We start from the raw sequence: 18,292 nt of genomic DNA on the forward strand, positions 1-18,292 counted from the left end.
GAGTCTGGTGACTTTCTTCACTTTTCTTTCTGTTTACTGGATTTGTAAACTTTGACACAGAAGCAGACAGTTAATCAATCAATCAATCAATCAATCAATCAATCAATCAATCAATCAATCAATCAATCAATCAATCAACAAACTTTATATAGCACCTTTCAAACAGATCAAAATAAAATTCTAAGTGCTTTACAAGTGATTGAAAAAAAAACATGGTATAAAAACAGGTTTAGAGACTAATGCACAGCAATACACGGTAGAGTAGAATAATAAAAGATAAAAAAAAACAAGCAATACCAATAATAATAAATATTTCATGTAAAATTTGATTTAAAAAGTTTATAAAATATGATATAAGAATAAGAACAATAAGAACAACAGTAAAATGTAAATACAAACATATATAAAAACATAAATAATAACCAAAATAATCTGTCGATCAATAAAAGAGAAATTATGTAAAGAAAATAAAGTCTTAATCATTTTTAAAGTTCAGTGTCTTGACCGCGCTACTGCTTCAGTACAGCAGGGGGCGATGTGAGCTCCACCTGTGATGTCAGACAGCAGCAGAAGAAGAAGACACAGCTGAGAACGAGGAGAGAGAAGAAGAAGAAGTGGAGGCGGAAGCTGTGTCGCTGGTCCTGGACGCGGAGCTGCCAGCTGGACTTTTTATTGACTGGACCGACAGAAGGCAGCGTGTGGTGTCTGGTAGTGTCCCCGGTGCTCCTGCAGCCGCGGAGGGGCCGCTCGGTGATGAAGACCCGGAGGGCCTGAACCCGGAAGAAGAAGAAGAAGAAGAAGAAAAAGAAGAAGAAGAAGAAGAAGAAAAAGAAGGAGAAGAAGAATCATCATCATCAGCTCAGTGAGTGTTAACATTAATCGTGCTGTTGCTCCTGTTGATCCGGCTGAACCAGGATCAGGCCTGAGCCCTGACACAGCTAACATCAACTGGCACTAACTAGCATTAACTCACATCAACTATCATTAACTAGCATTAACTCACATTAACTATCATTAACTAGCATTAACTCACATCAACTATCACTAACTAGCATTAACTCACACTAACTCACATTAACTAACACTAACTCACACTAACTATCAATAACTATCATTAACTCACATTAACTAACACTAACTCACACTAACCATCAATAACTATCAATAACTATCATTAACTCACATTAACTAACACTAACTCACATTAACTATCATTAACTCACATTAACTAACACAAACTCACATTAACTAACATTAACAAACTTTAACTAGCATTAACTCACATTAACTCACATTAACTAACATTAACAAACATTAACTATCATTAACTCACATTAACTATCATTAACTCACATTAACTCTCAATAACTAACACTAACTCACATTAACTGTAGTTGTTGTTAAGTATTTGCTACTTTATACTTTCACTACCTTCCAGAGGGAACCATTACTGTACTTTTTACTCATTAATCTGTTACCTGTAGTTACTTTGTAGATAAGAGATTTAAAAAACATGTAATGAGTAAAATATCAGACTTTGTTTTACAGGAAATTAAAACACCCAACAGTAAAAGCAGTGATGTAATGTAATTAAGTACATTTACTCGATTACTGTACTTAATTAGGCCTACAATTTTAAGGCACCTCTGATTTCTGGTCTTTAATACTTCCACTCTACTACATTTTTGAGACTAATATTGTACTTTTTACTCGTCTACATTTATGTGTTAACTTAAGTTACTAGTTACTAAAGTTACTAGTTACTAGTCAGGCTGATAATCGCAAAAAAGAAGGATCATCTATGGCACAAAAGAAGCTCGTCTGCCACCATTGTGCAACCAAAACAGGAAGAGGCATTGTTCAGATCAAACTGGGATTCTTGTGGTTGGTTTTTGCTCTGGACAGTAGTCTGCTGCTGGCTGTAGCCACGATGCTAACGCTGTGTCTTTTGATAATAGCAGTAATTTTCGATGTTTCGATTCATGATATTATCATGTTACCAGGGTCATATTTCTTTCTTTGTTTTTTAATATATGAAAATACACAAATAAAAGTTTTGGTAGGTGATTTTTTTTCAATCTGAGAGAAATATAATTCACCTACCAAAACTTTTCTCCTCGATCTTTTTCACATTTATTTATTTTTTAAAGGGACATAAGAACATAACAATGCTGTGAACACCGTTAAGTACGGAAGCCCTGAGAGGCAAGTGAGAAAATAATTGTGGTGATCCGTCTTCTGATTTAATTTGTGTTTGTGACATAAACCTTTTCTTTCACCTGTTCCTTTAAGTCATGCACACGGGAGAGAAAACAGTTTAGATCAGAACAAGAAAATGGAGCACCTGAATGTTCTGTTGACCCTCAGGGCTTCCGTACGTTTCTGTTTCTGATCGCCAATATATATTTGATAAGAGAGTATTAGCTGATGTATCAGTCGGCTCTTTGTGTTTCTCCATGTAAAATCTTTATGACGTTCTGATGGAGTGTGAACTATTATTGCATTTTATTTTATTATCAGGATTTTTAAGTCTTTGTTGGGGCATTTTGTAACGCAGGAGATTAATGAAGAGAGACAGAAGAAGAAGATTTGTGATCGTGACTGTGTCGAGTTTGAAGTTTGTCGGCGTCAGTGTTCCTTTGTTGTTCAGTCCCTGTGAACCCAGAGAAACGGAGGTGAAGGTGGAGCAAGATGGAAACACGTTCAGCAGCTTATCAGGTTTCTATTCAGTCAGACAGGCCAAGTGTGTGTGTGTGGGTGTGTGTGATTGTGGGTGTGTGTCTACCAGGATATCCTCCTCCAGTGTTGTGTCACCTGCTTTATCAGGATCTCCGCGCTCTCTTTGTTCTGCTCTTTACTTTCTCGAGCTTCACTTTCACGTGTCACACGTGCAGCTGATGATTGTTTTCATTCTGGATTCATCAGCTGATTATTGTCTCCATGAATCCACCGACTGTTTAGTGAAAATAGCGACAAATGTGGCGACAGTGAACCCAAAGTGACACCTTCACAATGTTCAACTGTTAAAACTCTAGCTGATAAATGGACCTTTAGGATCTTTCAATGACGTAACAAGCCCGACATCAATGCATTCGGATACAGGAGGCAGCGACGTGTTTCTATAGAAGTGAGTTGCATTTTGTCAACAAAATATGGAGGAGGACAAGGAGGAGGAGGAGGAGGAGGGAAAGAAGAAGACGGAAGAGGAGGAGAAGGAGGAGGAGAGAACCAAACAATATTAAATAATCTGTTTTTGCTCACTACAGCTGAGCCTTGCTCAAAGGCTTCAAGTCAGGAACTTTATTTTGAAATACAAGAATATGAAATGATCAGTTATCGATGTCGGCCATGAGGAGCAGGTGATTATCAGTATTAAAACAATTGTTTTGTTTGTCCCTAATTCAAATGATTTAAAGAAAAAGCAGCAAATCTTCACATCTGTGAAGCTGCAACCATCAAATGTTGTTTCAGGAAAAATGTCTGAAAAAACATTAAAACAGTTCAAACAATCGACTGATTGATTGTTTCAGCTGAACTTGTACAAACAGTTTGATGTATAACAAACATCAGAGTTTATAAACTGAACTAAATGTAGTGGAGTAAAAAATACAGTAGTTCCCTCAGATGTAACAGAGTAGAAGTACCTCACATTTATCCTTCAGTGCAGTACTTGAGTAAATGTACTTCCTCCGTCTGTGTGAATGTGTTTCAGGCGATGGACGCAGAGAGCGGCGAGCTGTTTCTGGGCGGCGGCGTGGCGGCGGACAGCTGGCAGCTCGACGCTCCGCTGTCCTGCTCTGACCTCGTCTTCTGCGGCTCAGAGAAACCCCTGCAGGACTGGGCGCTCGACCCCAGCTGTGTGAGTGTACCTGACTGTATGTGGTACAGGTGAGGTCACCTGATGCAGTGAGTCTGACCCTGTGACTGTGTCTCAGACGCTGAACGACAGCGAACCCGAGGACGTCCTCCACGGCGTCGACCCGAACGAGGTGTTTCCCAACGGGCCGCCTGCCGACCCCTCGTCTGAGAGCGACAGCGGCATCTCTGAGGATCCTGTGGTGGAGAGTCCCGTCACCATGGTGACAGCTGTGACCACGGCGACCACCCAGCCGACCCCGGCAACCATCTACCAGGTGGTTTATGACATCAGCGGCTTGAGCGGCGTGAAGACTGAACCTGGACAAGAGAACGTGATCTCTATAGAGCTCGGTGAGTGTTGGTGATGGTTTCTGTCGTCAACGTTCATTTAAGGTTTCACAAAGAATGAAACAACTCTTAAAATCTCAACATTTGTTAAGGGAGTCTGGTGATGTTGTGGTCACTAGTTCAGTGGTTCAACCAGGAGAAGTAGAGAGGAAATCCAACACTGACTTCACTCAGCTGGATTCATTCATCATTGATTTTTATTCCAAACGTGGACAGCTTGATCGTAACCTTTCCATGATGTCATTTCCTGTCCTGTCCAGATGATTGGAGCTCTCAGATGTTGTTTTCAGACTCGTGCGTCGTCAACGAGCTGCCCGTGCTTCCTGCCGCTCGCCTCGACGGCAGCTCTACCCTCTTCAACCCTCCGAGTCCTGACGATGATCCGGTGAGAGTTTTGTTTTCTTACTCTACTTCCTGCTGACGGTCGAGAGTTGAGGTTTGACCTGGAGGACTGACTCTTCTTCTACTGTTGCAGCTGTACTCAGACCTCCAGCTGACCGAGGAGGAGCAGAAGCTGCTGAATCAGGAAGGAGTTTCTCTGCCCAACAACCTTCCTCTCACCAAGGTCAGACTGCTGAAACTCTGAAACACCTCAGATCTGTTTTCACAGTATAAAAAATGTCACCTGGATACATGAGGGGGCGATCACAGTGTAGAGACTGATGTTGATCATGATGAAACTTTATCTGCAGGCTGAAGAAAGAATCCTGAAGAGAGTTCGGAGAAAAATCCGCAACAAGCAGTCGGCTCAGGACAGCCGGCGGAGGAGGAAGGAGTACATCGACGGGCTGGAGGGCAGGTACACAAACGGACCGACCGATGGTTCTGGTTTCTTTCATTTTCAGATCTTCTCAATATACTGTGGTTGTAAATATGTAAATATTGTAAATATGTGTGTGTGTGAACAGGGCAGCAGCCTGCTCGGCTCAGAACAAGGAGCTGCAGAGGACGGTGGAGCAGCTGGAGAAACGCAACATGTACGACCACTTTTATTATTGTTGTTGTTATTATTATTATTATTGTTATTATTATTCTCAGTTATTGGCTGTTTACTGATCGGATAAAGAAGGCTGGATTCACAGGAGGAAGTGATGAGTCACAGTTATTGAACAGCTTTGGTTAGTGTTCATAGAAAAGTCTTCAGGTACGTCAGTAAAATCAAAAACGCTGCTCAGAGATCGATCCAGTGTTTCCAGCAGCAGAGGGCGCTGTTGTTGTCTTCTTCTCTGTGTCGTCTTCTTCTTCATGTTGCCTTCCTCTTTCTGTAGTCTTCCTCACACAACATTTCAAACCTCCCCCTTGTAGTCCATAATGATGATGATGAATTTATTTTGCTTCCAGACTTCCAGAATTAACATCTCAGCAGCATCAGCTCAGGATGATCCTGACTGCTGACTGTTGTTCTGTTCTTCTGATTTGTTGAGATTAGCTCAGATTTTAAACATTCATCCGTTCTGGGCTTTTTGTGATGTAAATACAAACTGGAAAAACTTGAAGATCCCGAGGCGACTCTGTTAGTTTCACTGTGTCTCTCTGAGACGAAGACACAGAGGTCCATGTTTTCTTTGACATTTTCTGAGGTCAGATTTAAGTTAAAAGTCGATGTGTCGATGTGTTTCAGGTCTCTGCTGGCTCAGCTGCGACAGCTTCAGTCTCTGATCAAGCAGACGGTCAGTAAAGGAGCCCAGACCAGCACCTGCTTACTGGTACGACACATACACTTTGTCAGTTTTACAGTTGTCAGCTATTAAATGAATCCACAGCTATTTTAATAATTCACTCGAGGATTTTTTACAAAACAAAAGTCAAAATTCTCAGATTCCAGTGAAAATGTGGATATTTAGCTGTTTTGTCTGAACTCAGGTGTTCAGCTGAAGGTTCAGTTGAAGGTTCAGCTGAAGGTTCAGTTGAAGGTGATGTTGAAGGTTCAGCTGAAGGTTCAGTTGAAGGTTCAGTTGAAGGTGATGTTGATATCATTCAGTGTGAAATACACAACCTGAGTTTGCGTCAGACGTCATGAACACGCAGACAGAGATGAACTGTGTTTGTGTCCTCAGATCATCCTGGTCTCTCTGGGTCTGATCATCATGCCGAGTTTCAGCCCGTTCAGCCGCCGCTCGTCTGCAGACGACGACGACTACAGACCAACAGGAGGTCAGTCACTCTGACATCACTTCCTGTTTTTTCAATTGCATTTAATCCAGCGATGTTAGCGTCACATCAGCTGGTGGTGAATTTAATATGTTGTGGTTGATTCGATGATACAGAAGCAAAGTAAAAATCTCTTCTTCTGTCATTCTAGTTATTTCCAGAAACATCCTGACAGACCCCTCCTCCTCCCGGCCAGCAGCAGACGATGCCGACAGTCCGCCGGTCCAGTCCGACTCCTCGTCGCCGCCGTCTGAACTCACTAAATCTGAAGTCACTAAATCTGACCTCAGCCAATCAGGACCTGCTGATGGCACTGACATCCTCCAGGAACCAATAGAAACCCCTGAAAACACAGGCTTCGATGGGACGGCCCCAGAGGGGAGCCAATCGGGGAACAGCTCAGCTGTTGTTGCCGGGCAGACTGAGCAGCTGCCGCTGGGTCTGAGGTCGACGGCGGGGACAGGAAGCCACGATCCCGCTAAACCCGCCCACGCTGACGAGATGTAGACCGACTGTTTCCTCGGTCGTGTCGGGACACGTGATTGGTTGGTTGGAGTTGGTCTCGGTGATGAGCTGTCGATGTGACCGGCAGTGGACGCTCTGATCGATCGCTGCTGATCAGAATCAGCTTCTGTTTGTCATGAATTAATTGATCGGTGGTGGTTTTAAAGACATCGGCCATGATTTTATTTTAAAGGAATAGTTTGACATTTTGGGAAGTATGCTAATTCTTTTTTCTTTAGAGTTAGATGACATATTTAAAACCACTCTTACGTCTGTATGATCTTTAGCTTAGCTTGGTTTCATTTTTGGAAACAGGGGAACAGCCAGCCTGCCTCTGTCCACCGACCAGCCACCAAGTTATCTCTTGTTTGGTTAAACTAGGGTAAAAATGACACGTTGTAGTTTTTCTTGGCCATGCTAACAGTTTCTCTTTGTTTGCAGTCTTTGTGCTAAGCTATGCTATCTGTCTCATGTTTGCCGTTCACAAACATGAGAGTGAAAACCATCTTTTCATCCAAAGGCTCATGAAAATGAAAATGAAAATGAAAATGGACACATCTGTTTCAAACGATAAAAACAGGCGTCCGTAACGTTAGCATCGATGTCAAGCAATACAACCACTAGAGGGCGCCGCTTGGAGTCAAAACAGTCCACACGGCCCTCCACTTTTCCCTCGCCACTGTCTAGTCTCCTCTCAGCTCTTCTGTAGTATCTGTCTGTTTAAAACTCGTATAACTTCTCCTCAAAAAGTTCCAGCATTTTTAAAACTTCTTCCTCTTGTCCTGTGGTCCTGTCTCGCTTCAACTACATCGCAACACTGCCCCCCACGACTCATGGAGGTACTGCTCCATTGGTCCGTATCTGTAAGCTTTCAGAAAACGTGCAGAAATACAGATGAAGTGAACGGACGGAAGGCTTCATCCGTATCGAACGTTGAGCATAAACGAGCCTTAATGGGCATTTCTGCATTACAACACTTGTATTTCCACCGGCTGCGACACGGTGCGTCTCAGAAGAGGCGGAGAACACGGCAAGTTTTTTGACGGAAGTAGACAGAAGCTGCACAGAGCAGATCGAGTTGACAGGAAGTCAGACAGCACAATGGCAAAGTGCATCCAGTCAGTTTTCAAAATAAAACACCCTGTGCAACTATAAACACTAAAGAACGAACCATTTTACTACTTTTCCATCTCAACCACAGGAGGAGAATAGACACAATCTGAGCACCTCGACAGTGTCCGGCAGGCGTGAACACTCCCGGTGGATATGAAGCCGCGTGGAGGAGGGAACAAAACCACATCACACACGAGGTCGTAGAGACGTGACGCGTGAATCAAGGCGCCAGAAAGGAAGCAAAGTGTTTTTTTTAACAGTCCATTCTGTGTTTAAACTTTAACTCAAAGAGAAACGAGAAGCTTTAGTTCTCCTAACTGTGTCACGTTAGCTTTACTCCAGGTTATCTGGGCTGCTGAAGCCTCACAAAGAGACTTCCACATGAACTTCAACACAGAAACTCTCCTGGATTAGCTGCTGTAGATTAATTGTATATTGATCTAAGACTCAATTGATTACACAGGAGGAGAGTATACCTCCACATGGACTCCATGTGGAGCATGCTACAAGCTAACAAAGCTATCAGAGAATTTATTTGTTCTTTGCTTTCTAAGATAAAAAAAAGCTTTTTTACTGTTTATTCAGAGTTTTGTAGACCCACATCTAAATTAAACTGATTCCTGTGAGGCCAGTGGATCCAGTTAGTGTAACCGACCCGTCAGAGGTTCGATCCTGTAGAACAGAGAATCCGATCACCTGAGATGGATCCTTAATTTGGGATATTGTAGAATGAGATCTTATCTGTTCTGACTTGAGTTAACCAAAAAACAGTCATGAAATCCCTCCGGCTCTTTGACATTTCATTGATAAAATGGGGGAAATAGTTGTTGTTATGTTTTTGTCTTATTTTTACGCTGATCCGTTAATTTTTCACCTTTTTCAGGTGAAAAATTAACGGACACGCTGGTGTAACGTTGTGCCATCACCCAACACCACCTGCTGACCTCTGACCTTAAATCTGCTTCTCAGCCTGTGAGGCCTTTTTCATCCCTTATAGTTAAAGGAACAGTTCACCCAAAAATTAAAACTCAATCATAACCTCCTCCATGCTGATGTAAAGTCAGGTGAAGTCTCGTAGTCCACAGAACATTTCTGGAGCTTCACAGTAAAACAGAGTTGCAGCATTCTGCTGAACACCTGAAGCAGCTGGAGACATTTTCTTTTTCTTTCGATCGACTCATTGATTAATGGACTAATTGTTGCAGCTCTAATCAGCAGGCCTGTTTCTTGCTATATGCAGACTATGCGGTTGTAACGGACCCCTGGAGCCACCAGGGGGCGCCCACAAACTGTTGTAGTGATGATGTGGTTTTATGTGTTACATTTATTGTTTTTGGAGGGGAAAGGGATATTTTCTATTTTTATTTTATTTTACTCTGCTTTTCTTTTCTTTTTTTAAAAAAAAATCCTAATATTTAAAATAAACATTTTAAGGAAAATGTTGCATCTGTCTGTTTTCTGCATATTTCATTTTTATAATGCAATTTGTTATATATGCAAGTTTCACTGAAGTAAAGTTGTGAATGCAGGACTTCTAGTTGTAGTGGAGTATTAACACCGAGTGTTACTTAAATAAAGGATGAGTCTGTGGAAAATAATTCACAATATTGAAATATAACAAATATTAATACCAGCAACATCAGCAGTAATAATAGAAAGAGTGAGCGGACCTGTGCTGTGGTGACTCTACCAACACCCACCGCTCGTTACCAGTAACCACACTGGAGTCCCAGTGTACACACACACACACACACACACACACACACACACACACACACACACACGTCAGCTGCTAAATGTCAGCTAATAAAACCTTCAGCAGAGAAAAACATGTTTAACCTCTCTGACCCACCAGAGATTGATCACACAGAACACAAACAGCCGTCTTCATCATCATTACATCATCTTCATCATCGTCGTCATCATCACAGCCTCTGAAGGTTGGACTGTAGTCGAGCACATACTGTACAAAAAAATCATAAGATTTATTACATTTATAAAATGTGACATAAATTAATGTTTAAATCTTTCATTTCTATTGTATGAATTAATTTTGTCATTTTCTAAATTTCCTTTTTTGATTTATTTCAGAAGCAAACTAAGCAGTAATTTCATTTTATGTTTCAGTTTATAAGACATTTCTACATTTATTTTTAATGTTGGTTTGAGTGCATTTAAGGACATAAATCATTTATTAATTAAGACATTTTTGATTTTTGATTTTGGCAGTTTCAGTTCTCGACACAAACCAAGTCTATGTGCACATGTATATATATATATATATATATACATGTGCACATAGACTTGGTTCATATGTTCATACATATATACAGTATGTATATACATATATATATATATATATATATATATCATATATATATATGTATGTCATATATATATATCATATATATATATGTATGTCATATATACATATATATCATATATATGTATGTCATCACCTTTTCGCTCTGCTCATGACTATTGAACTGATGTAACAAGTGAATTATCTCGTCTTGTTTCTCAGACATCATCAGGCACCGAGTCGCTCTGAATTCTCATTTTTGTCTAAGTTAACTTCTGACACCAGCGTCGGCTCTGCAGCGTCTTCTGAAGGTGTTGAAGAGACTTAATGACTCACATCAAAACATTTAAACTCCTGTTGGTCTGTTGGTAATGAACGTTGTTGAGCAGCAAAAATAATAAATAAATAAAAAATGACACTAACACATTTTGTCTCTGCTTTTTCAAGAGACCAAACCTCTGCTGACATTTAAATGAGTTTTGTAGAAAACAACATGTTGAACCAGCACACAGACCTGATTTACAGACCTCACCTCCAGTTCAGGAGATATCTGAGCCAGGATCCTCTGGAGAAAAATGTAAATGCGACCTGCTGAGCCTTCACTTATAAAAACAGAGTTAATCAGTCAGAGCGAGCGGCCTGTTCCTCTGCACATGGTGAGCAGACCCACAGCTTTTTGAATATTTAGATCCTTTTCTGATGAATAATTGACAACAAGAGCCTGAAGGGGGCCACTTCCACTTCCTGTTGAAATGGCACCGATCCACAGAGGAGCAAAATACAGCGAACACAGTTCTACTGCTGATTAAAGATGGATGGATGGTGGAGGGATAGACTGTTGTCGATCACAGAGGACAGAGAGGCTTAATTATTCTTCATCAGTTCCCTTTAATTACATCTAATCTGCAGCCTGGTCTCACAGCAACATTATGACTTTCAGCTCAAAACTAAATGACATGGTTTAGTCTGACGTTACTGTTGGATCAGAAAGATACGTTTATACAGACAAGGAGCAGTTCATCTAAAACTGTAAACTCAGTCATCATCTCCTCCTGATGATATAAAGTCAGGCTCAGCCATCGTCTCCTCCTGATGATATAAAGTCAAGCTCAGCCATCGTCTCCTCCTGATGATATAAAGTCAGGCTCAGTCATCGTCTCCTCCTGATGATATAAAGTCAGGCTCAGCCATCGTCTCCTCCTGATGATATAAAGTCAGGCTCAGTCATCATCTCCTGATGATATAAAGTCAGGCTCAGTCATCGTCTCCTCCTGAGGATATAAAGTCAGGCTCAGCCATCGTCTCCTCCTGATGATATAAAGTCAGGCTCAGCCATCGTCTCCTCCTGATGATATAAAGTCAGGCTCAGTCATCGTCTCCTCCTGATGATATAAAGTCAGGCTCAGCCATCGTCTCCTCCTGATGATATAAAGTCAGGCTCAGCCATCGTCTCCTCCTGAGGATATAAAGTCAGGCTCAGCCATCGTCTCCTCCTGATGATATAAAGTCAGGCTCAGCCATCGTCTCCTCCTGATGATATAAAGTCAGGCTCAGCCATCGTCTCCTCCTGATGATATAAAGTCAGGCTCAGCCATCGTCTCCTCCTGATGATATAAAGTCAGGCTCAGTCATCGTCTCCTCCTGATGATATAAAGTCAGGCTCAGTCATCGTCTCCTCCTGATGATATAAAGTCAGGTGAAGTCTCGTAGTCCACAAAAAAATTCTGGAGCTTCACAGTAAAACAGAGTTGCAGCAATTTACTAAACAACTGAAGCAGCTGGAGATGATTTAAAACAGAGAAACAACCAAAAAAACCCATTAAAATGTCTCCATGTCTGCTGTAATTGCAGTCTGCAGAAGCCCAGAGATCCCAAATTTGCACCCTCAATACATGCCAGAGGTGGACAGTATCATTTAAAAAAAAAAAATTAAAAATATAATGTCTTTATTGTTTACTGCTTTTGTCAGTTTAAGTCCTCCATACATTATGATACCCTTAAAAATACCCTTATTTAATTCTTAATTAACTTTAATTTAAGGCAGCCAGAGATCATCAGTCTTCTTAACGCTTTGACTTAACGCCTAAGAAGCACCTTCATTTTACAAACTGCTCAATCAATAAACTCAATGAGACGTGTGTGACTTTGCCCTTTAATTCCCGCATTAATTTGACATTTTTGGTAAATGGATTATTTTCCTGGTATGACTCACTCCATTAATAATCTGTTATATGGGAAATAGTTTCCAGTTAAAACAAGGAAACCAGTTTCAAAGAAAGCGACGGATGTTTACAGTAAATCCTGTCGTGTTTCCATCACGTTTCCAGCCGCCTGGAACCAAATCCATTATTGATGTTTGTCTTCCACTCTGCAGTTTTCCAGCCGGTCCTGCGTCGACGCTTTACTGCTGCTGAGATCTCCCCTGAGTGACACATCATGTCCCAACACCATGAAGTCATCCAGCAGTTTATACGCTTTAAATTTTCATGTTTGGTTCCCAGTGAAGATATTTTAATAATGTTACATTTAGGAAGATGTTTACAGCTATAAACAGCACATGTGAAATCCCTGTTTTCACATGCAAAATGCACCTGAGACAAACACTTTCATCATATTTAGCACACACACAGTGAGAGCTGTGTGTTGTCTTACATCACCAGGACTCACTGTTCTCTCTGAGGACAGGAAATAACAGAAAACGAACCGATTACATCAGTTTCTGTATGTAGATTAAACCACAGACAACTCAATCTCCCTCCCTCCAATCCCTCTAACATCACTTCAGTTTGTCTCATCTGTTGAAAAAAATGTCTCAAATATGCTCAAAAGTATCTTCTGAATAATAAACATTCATATTTTTTTACCCAGCAACTGTATATGTAACACATTTATGATCCTAATGGGTAAAAGCTGGTTTGGTTTTCCTGGAGCACACTTCAGAGAAGAGTGGAAATCATTGCTGATGGGTAACAGCACGAGTGCACGTGGAGGGTTTACATGACGGATATATAGGACGCTGACTCCCACTCTTAGTGAAGCTAATGGCTTTCCTCTACATCCGAACGCCCCCAGCATCGCTTCTCCTGACGGGAGGCTGTCAGGACGCAGAGCGCTGCTGTCGCTGTTACATCTGCATCGCCTCCGTTTGATCTGGATTAAATCCCGTCTAAACTCTTCTCAGTCACGGTTTGAATAGTTTGTCTGAAGCTGACACTTCACTCAGAAATGTGTTTTTTATGAGACTGACTCTGTTCCCTCTTTCTCCAGCTTCACTCTCAGAAATAGATCTTCCTCTCCAGCACTTTCTACCTGACGTATCTTCTTCCTCTGAGCTCCATTGTTGGTGAGAATCTATTAAAAACACATCAATGAGCCACATTGTTGTCCCTTCATCACCATGAACACACACCCTGCTGCCACAGACACTCGCTAAAGAGCTCCCAATGTGGATTCATCCGCCGCTGAAAATAGTCCCCAACAAGTGCACTATTTCTGTGTGTTTGATTGTTTACAGCGAGCAGCTGTTTCAAGACAAAACAGGTGTTTTTTACGATCTTCAGGAGGAACATTTGGGCTTGTAGCTGCAGACAGGAAGACAGTCTCGTCCTGTGGTTCCCCACTTGTCCACCAGATGCCCTCAGAGTTTTCTGCCCTTCACCTGCTGCTCTTCACTGCACACCTGTCCCAGATGCCCTCAGAGTTTTCTGCCCTTCACCTGCTGCTCTTCACTGCACACCTGTCCCTGATTCCCTCATTGAGCCCCAGATTGCTGCTGCTGCTGCTGCTGCATGCTAATGTGCTTCAGCAACTCCTGCCTGTCGCTTCTGTCCCTGTCCCTGCTCTGCCTGTTAACACTGGTGTTGACCTGCTGCCAGTTAGACAGTCTCTCTTCAGACAAGGTCCCTGTAATTCAACCGCTGAGGAGCTTCTGGTGGTCACTGAGAAGCTTCTTGAATATCTTCATGTGTTGAGTGGTCATTTAGGATGTTCTGGGACTCTTTAACGTAGTTCTTGTTGGTTCTAGTTCATTCAAGTGGTGCTCTAGTAAGTTACAGTGGTCTTCACAGAGGTTCAAGAGGTTCTCAGAATGTCCCTGTCGAGGAGGTTCTGGAGATCTTTTTTGGACTTCAGTACTTTAGGTGCTTCTAGTTGTCATTACGGAGGTTCTGATGATCCTTCAGTGGTCAGTGGTCAGTGGAGAGGTTCAAGTGGTCACTGAGAAGCTTCTTCAAGACCTATATGGGTTTGGTGGATCTGGGTGTCTATTATGATGTTCTTTGGTACTTAAGGTGCTTCTAGTGGTCCCGATGAGGTTCTTGTGGTCACTCAGGAGCTTCTGGAAGTCACTGAGAATAGTCTACTGAGGAATGTCTCTGAGTTATTAAAAGAATAATTCCACATTTTTTGAAGTATCCTTTGTGTTCCTGCTAAGGGTCAGATGAGAAGATAGATATCACTGTGCAGTAAAAACGATGATGCAGCCTGTAGATTATTGACTTTAGCTATCCGGATAAGTCAACATGTCACCAGAGTATTTTGAAACATCTCTCGTGAGTCAAACCATAAAAATTCCTCACAAATGCATCACGTATTAAAACCAGCTGGTGGACAACACACTGTTGTTATAAACTCCCGTCCTTCCTGTTGTTATATATGTCCTTCCTGTCGTCCCTCCACTTTAACTGTGTGGTGGCATTTGTTTTTATTGGTCTGTGAAAAGCTTGTAAAGGGAACAGCTTGATGGGGACGAGATGATCCTCAACCTGCACTGATGGAAGATAACGCAGCTATAAAATGTAATGGCAGGGAGACGTAACGGGGGCAAAGGGTCTGAGCAGGACGCAGACACTGCAGCCACACTGCAGCTGCAGAGACTATGTATGTTACACGCTGTTATTACTGTAAAGAACGGTAAGGATGAAGGAGATTTGTCCACTGGAAGACATATTTATACATTTAGAGTGATTATTGTACCTTTGTTTTCTTGTTTTAGACCATTATCAGTTTTACTGCTAATATGTGTTGCAGGGCTGTTTTATGGTGTTATATTACTGAACCCCTGAGGGCCAAGTGGAGAAACTGATCTAAACCGTCTTCTCTCCTGAGTTTATGAGTTGAGAACTGGTGGAAAAAAAGCGTTTTGCCAGGAAAATCTTTTCTAAGTTGCTAATTTTTTGGTGAAAAACATGTAAAAAACGTTTTTTCATGTGTGAAACTGAATCTGTGAAACATGTCAATTTTTATGTTCTGAGAAAATAAGTTTTTCATCTGTGAAATCAAATGAAAACACTTTTTTAATTAAAAGGGGAAAAAAGGTGGATTTCACTTTCAGGAGGATATTTTCTCATAAACCAAGTGATTTAAAAAAACAAACAAAAAACATTGAAGTGAAAAAGACGGAAACAAAATGAAGGCACTTAATTATGTGATATGATTATTCTGCAAAACGTTTTCCACCAGTTCTCGACTAAAAACACATCAGAGGGAATAACTCAGATTTAATTCTTCACCGGCCGTCAAGACTTCTGTAATACACAGTACGTCATGATTTGGGTTAACTGTTCCTTTAAGCTTTGATCATAATTTAATCCGTCTATCATTAGTTAATCCTCGCCTATTAGTCTGCTTCCTTATCTCCTCTCCTTTCCCTGTGCTTCCTTCCTTCCTTCCTTCCTTCCTTCCTCCCTCATCTCCTCTCCTTCTTTGTCTCCTTTCCCCTTTGCTTCCTTCCTTCCTTCCTTCCTTATCTCCTCTCCTTCCTTTTCTTCTTTCCCCTGTGCTTCCTTCCTACTCCTTCCTTCCTTCCTTATCTCCTCTCCTTCTTTCTCTCTTTTTTCCCCTGCTTCCTTGCTACTCCTTCCTTCTTTATCTCCTCTCCTTTCCCCCTGCTTCCTTCCTACTCCCTTCTTCCTTATCTCCTTTCCCTCTTTCTCTCCTTTCCCCTTTGCTTCCTTCCTTCCTTCCTTATCTCCTCTCCTTCTTTCTCTCCTTTCCCCCTGCTTCCTTCCTACTCCTTCCTTCCTTCCTCATCTCCTCTCCTTCTTTCTCTCCTTTCCCCTGTGCTCACTTCCTACTCCTTCCTTCCTTATCTCCTCTCCTTCTTTCTCTCTTTTCCCCTGTGCTTCCTTCCTTCTCCTTCCTTCTCTCCTCTCCTTCTTTCTCTCCTTTCCCCTGTGCTTCCTTCATACTCCTTCCTTCCTTCCTCATCTCCTCTCCTTCTTTCTCTCCTTTCCCCTGTGCTTCCTTCATACTCCTTCCTTCCTTCCTTCTCTCCTCTCCTTCTTTCTCTCCTTTCCCCTGTGCTTCCTTCCTACTCCTTCCTTCCTTCCTCATCTCCTCTCCTTCTTTATCTCCTTTCCCCTGTGCTTCCTTCCTTCCTTCCTTCCTTCCTCATCTCCTCTCCTTCTTTCTCTCCTTTCCCCTGTGCTCACTTCCTACTCCTTCCTTCCTCACCTCCTTTCCTTCTTTCTCTCCTTTCCCCTGTGCTTCCTTCCTACTCCTTCCTTCCTTCCTTCCTTCCTCATCTCCTCTCCTTCTTTCTCTCCTTTCCCCCTGCTTCCTTCCTACTCCTTCCTTCCTTCCTCACCTCCTCTCCTTCTTTCTCTCCTTTCCCCTGTGCTTCCTTCCTTCCTTCCTCACCTCCTCTCCTTCTTTCTCCCTGTGCTTCCTTCCTACTCCTTCCTTCCTTCCTCATCTCCTCTCCTTCTTTCTCTCCTTTCCCCTGTGCTCACTTCCTACTCCTTCCTTCCTTATCTCCTCTCCTTCTTTCTCTCTTTTCCCCTGTGCTTCCTTCCTTCTCCTTCCTTCTCTCCTCTCCTTCTTTCTCTCCTTTCCCCTGTGCTTCCTTCATACTCCTTCCTTCCTTCCTCATCTCCTCTCCTTCTTTCTCTCCTTTCCCCTGTGCTTCCTTCATACTCCTTCCTTCCTTCCTTCTCTCCTCTCCTTCTTTCTCTCCTTTCCCCTGTGCTTCCTTCCTACTCCTTCCTTCCTTCCTCATCTCCTCTCCTTCTTTATCTCCTTTCCCCTGTGCTTCCTTCCTTCCTTCCTTCCTTCCTCACCTCCTCTCCTTCTTTCTCTCCTTTCCCCTGTGCTTCCTTCCTACTCTTTCCTTCCTCCCTTATCTCCTCTCCTTCTTTATCTCCTTTCCCCTGTGCTTCCTTCCTACTCCTTCCTTCCTTCCTTCCTTCCTCATCTCCTCTCCTTCTTTCTCTCCTTTCCCCTGTGCTCACTTCCTACTCCTTCCTTCCTCACCTCCTTTCCTTCTTTCTCTCCTTTCCCCTGTGCTTCCTTCCTACTCCTTCCTTCCTTCCTTCCTTCCTCATCTCCTCTCCTTCTTTCTCTCCTTTCCCCTGTGCTCACTTCCTACTCCTTCCTTCCTCACCTCCTTTCCTTCTTTCTCTCCTTTCCCCTGTGCTTCCTTCCTACTCCTTCCTTCCTTCCTCATCTCCTCTCCTTCTTTCTCTCCTTTCCCCTGTGCTTCCTTCCTTCCTTCCTTCCTCCCTTATCTCCTCTCCTTCTTTCTCTCCTTTCCCCTGTGCTTCCTTCCTACTCCTTCCTTCCTTCCTTCCTTCCTCATCTCCTCTCCTTCTTTCTCTCCTTTCCCCTGTGCTCACTTCCTACTCCTTCCTTCCTCACCTCCTTTCCTTCTTTCTCTCCTTTCCCCTGTGCTTCCTTCCTACTCCTTCCTTCCTTCCTTCCTTCCTCATCTCCTCTCCTTCTTTCTCTCCTTTCCCCCTGCTTCCTTCCTACTCCTTCCTTCCTTCCTCACCTCCTCTCCTTCTTTCTCTCCTTTCCCCTGTGCTTCCTTCCTTCCTTCCTCACCTCCTCTCCTTCTTTCTCCCTGTGCTTCCTTCCTACTCTTTCCTTCATCATCTCCATCTCTATCAATTGTTCCTCTCTTTTCCTTCCCTCTCCACCTCTCCTCGCTCTCCTTTCCATCCCACTTGACTTCCTTCCTCCCCTCCTTCCTCCCCTCCTTCCTCCCCTCTCTCAGCAGCTCTCCGCCCAGACAGACCT

At 42.6% G+C, this 18,292-nt stretch overlaps 1 protein-coding gene across 2 annotated transcripts; it reads left to right on the forward strand.

The window, feature by feature from the left end:
* The first annotated feature begins 600 nt into the window (after positions 1-600).
* On the forward strand, positions 601-9,425 carry creb3l4 (cAMP responsive element binding protein 3-like 4). Of its 2 annotated transcripts, none has more exons than XM_084358558.1 (10): positions 601-862; positions 3,713-3,859; positions 3,936-4,209; positions 4,497-4,591; positions 4,682-4,771; positions 4,899-5,005; positions 5,115-5,183; positions 5,828-5,912; positions 6,264-6,360; positions 6,509-9,425. In XM_084358558.1, the coding sequence occupies exons 2-10, from the start codon at positions 3,716-3,718 to the stop codon at positions 6,862-6,864; spliced, it is 1,317 nt and encodes a 438-aa protein (XP_084214684.1). In that variant the 5' UTR covers positions 601-862; positions 3,713-3,715; the 3' UTR covers positions 6,865-9,425. The 2 variants fall into 2 exon arrangements, with proteins under 2 accessions (XP_084214684.1, XP_084214683.1); XM_084358557.1 differs by having other exon boundaries at positions 602-862; positions 4,467-4,591; positions 6,509-9,424.
* The last annotated feature ends 8,867 nt before the right edge of the window (positions 9,426-18,292 follow it).

Source organism: Pagrus pagrus (assembly GCF_965226575.1).
Source record: "Pagrus pagrus genome assembly, chromosome: 7".
Taxonomy (NCBI): Eukaryota; Metazoa; Chordata; class Actinopteri; order Spariformes; family Sparidae; genus Pagrus; species Pagrus pagrus.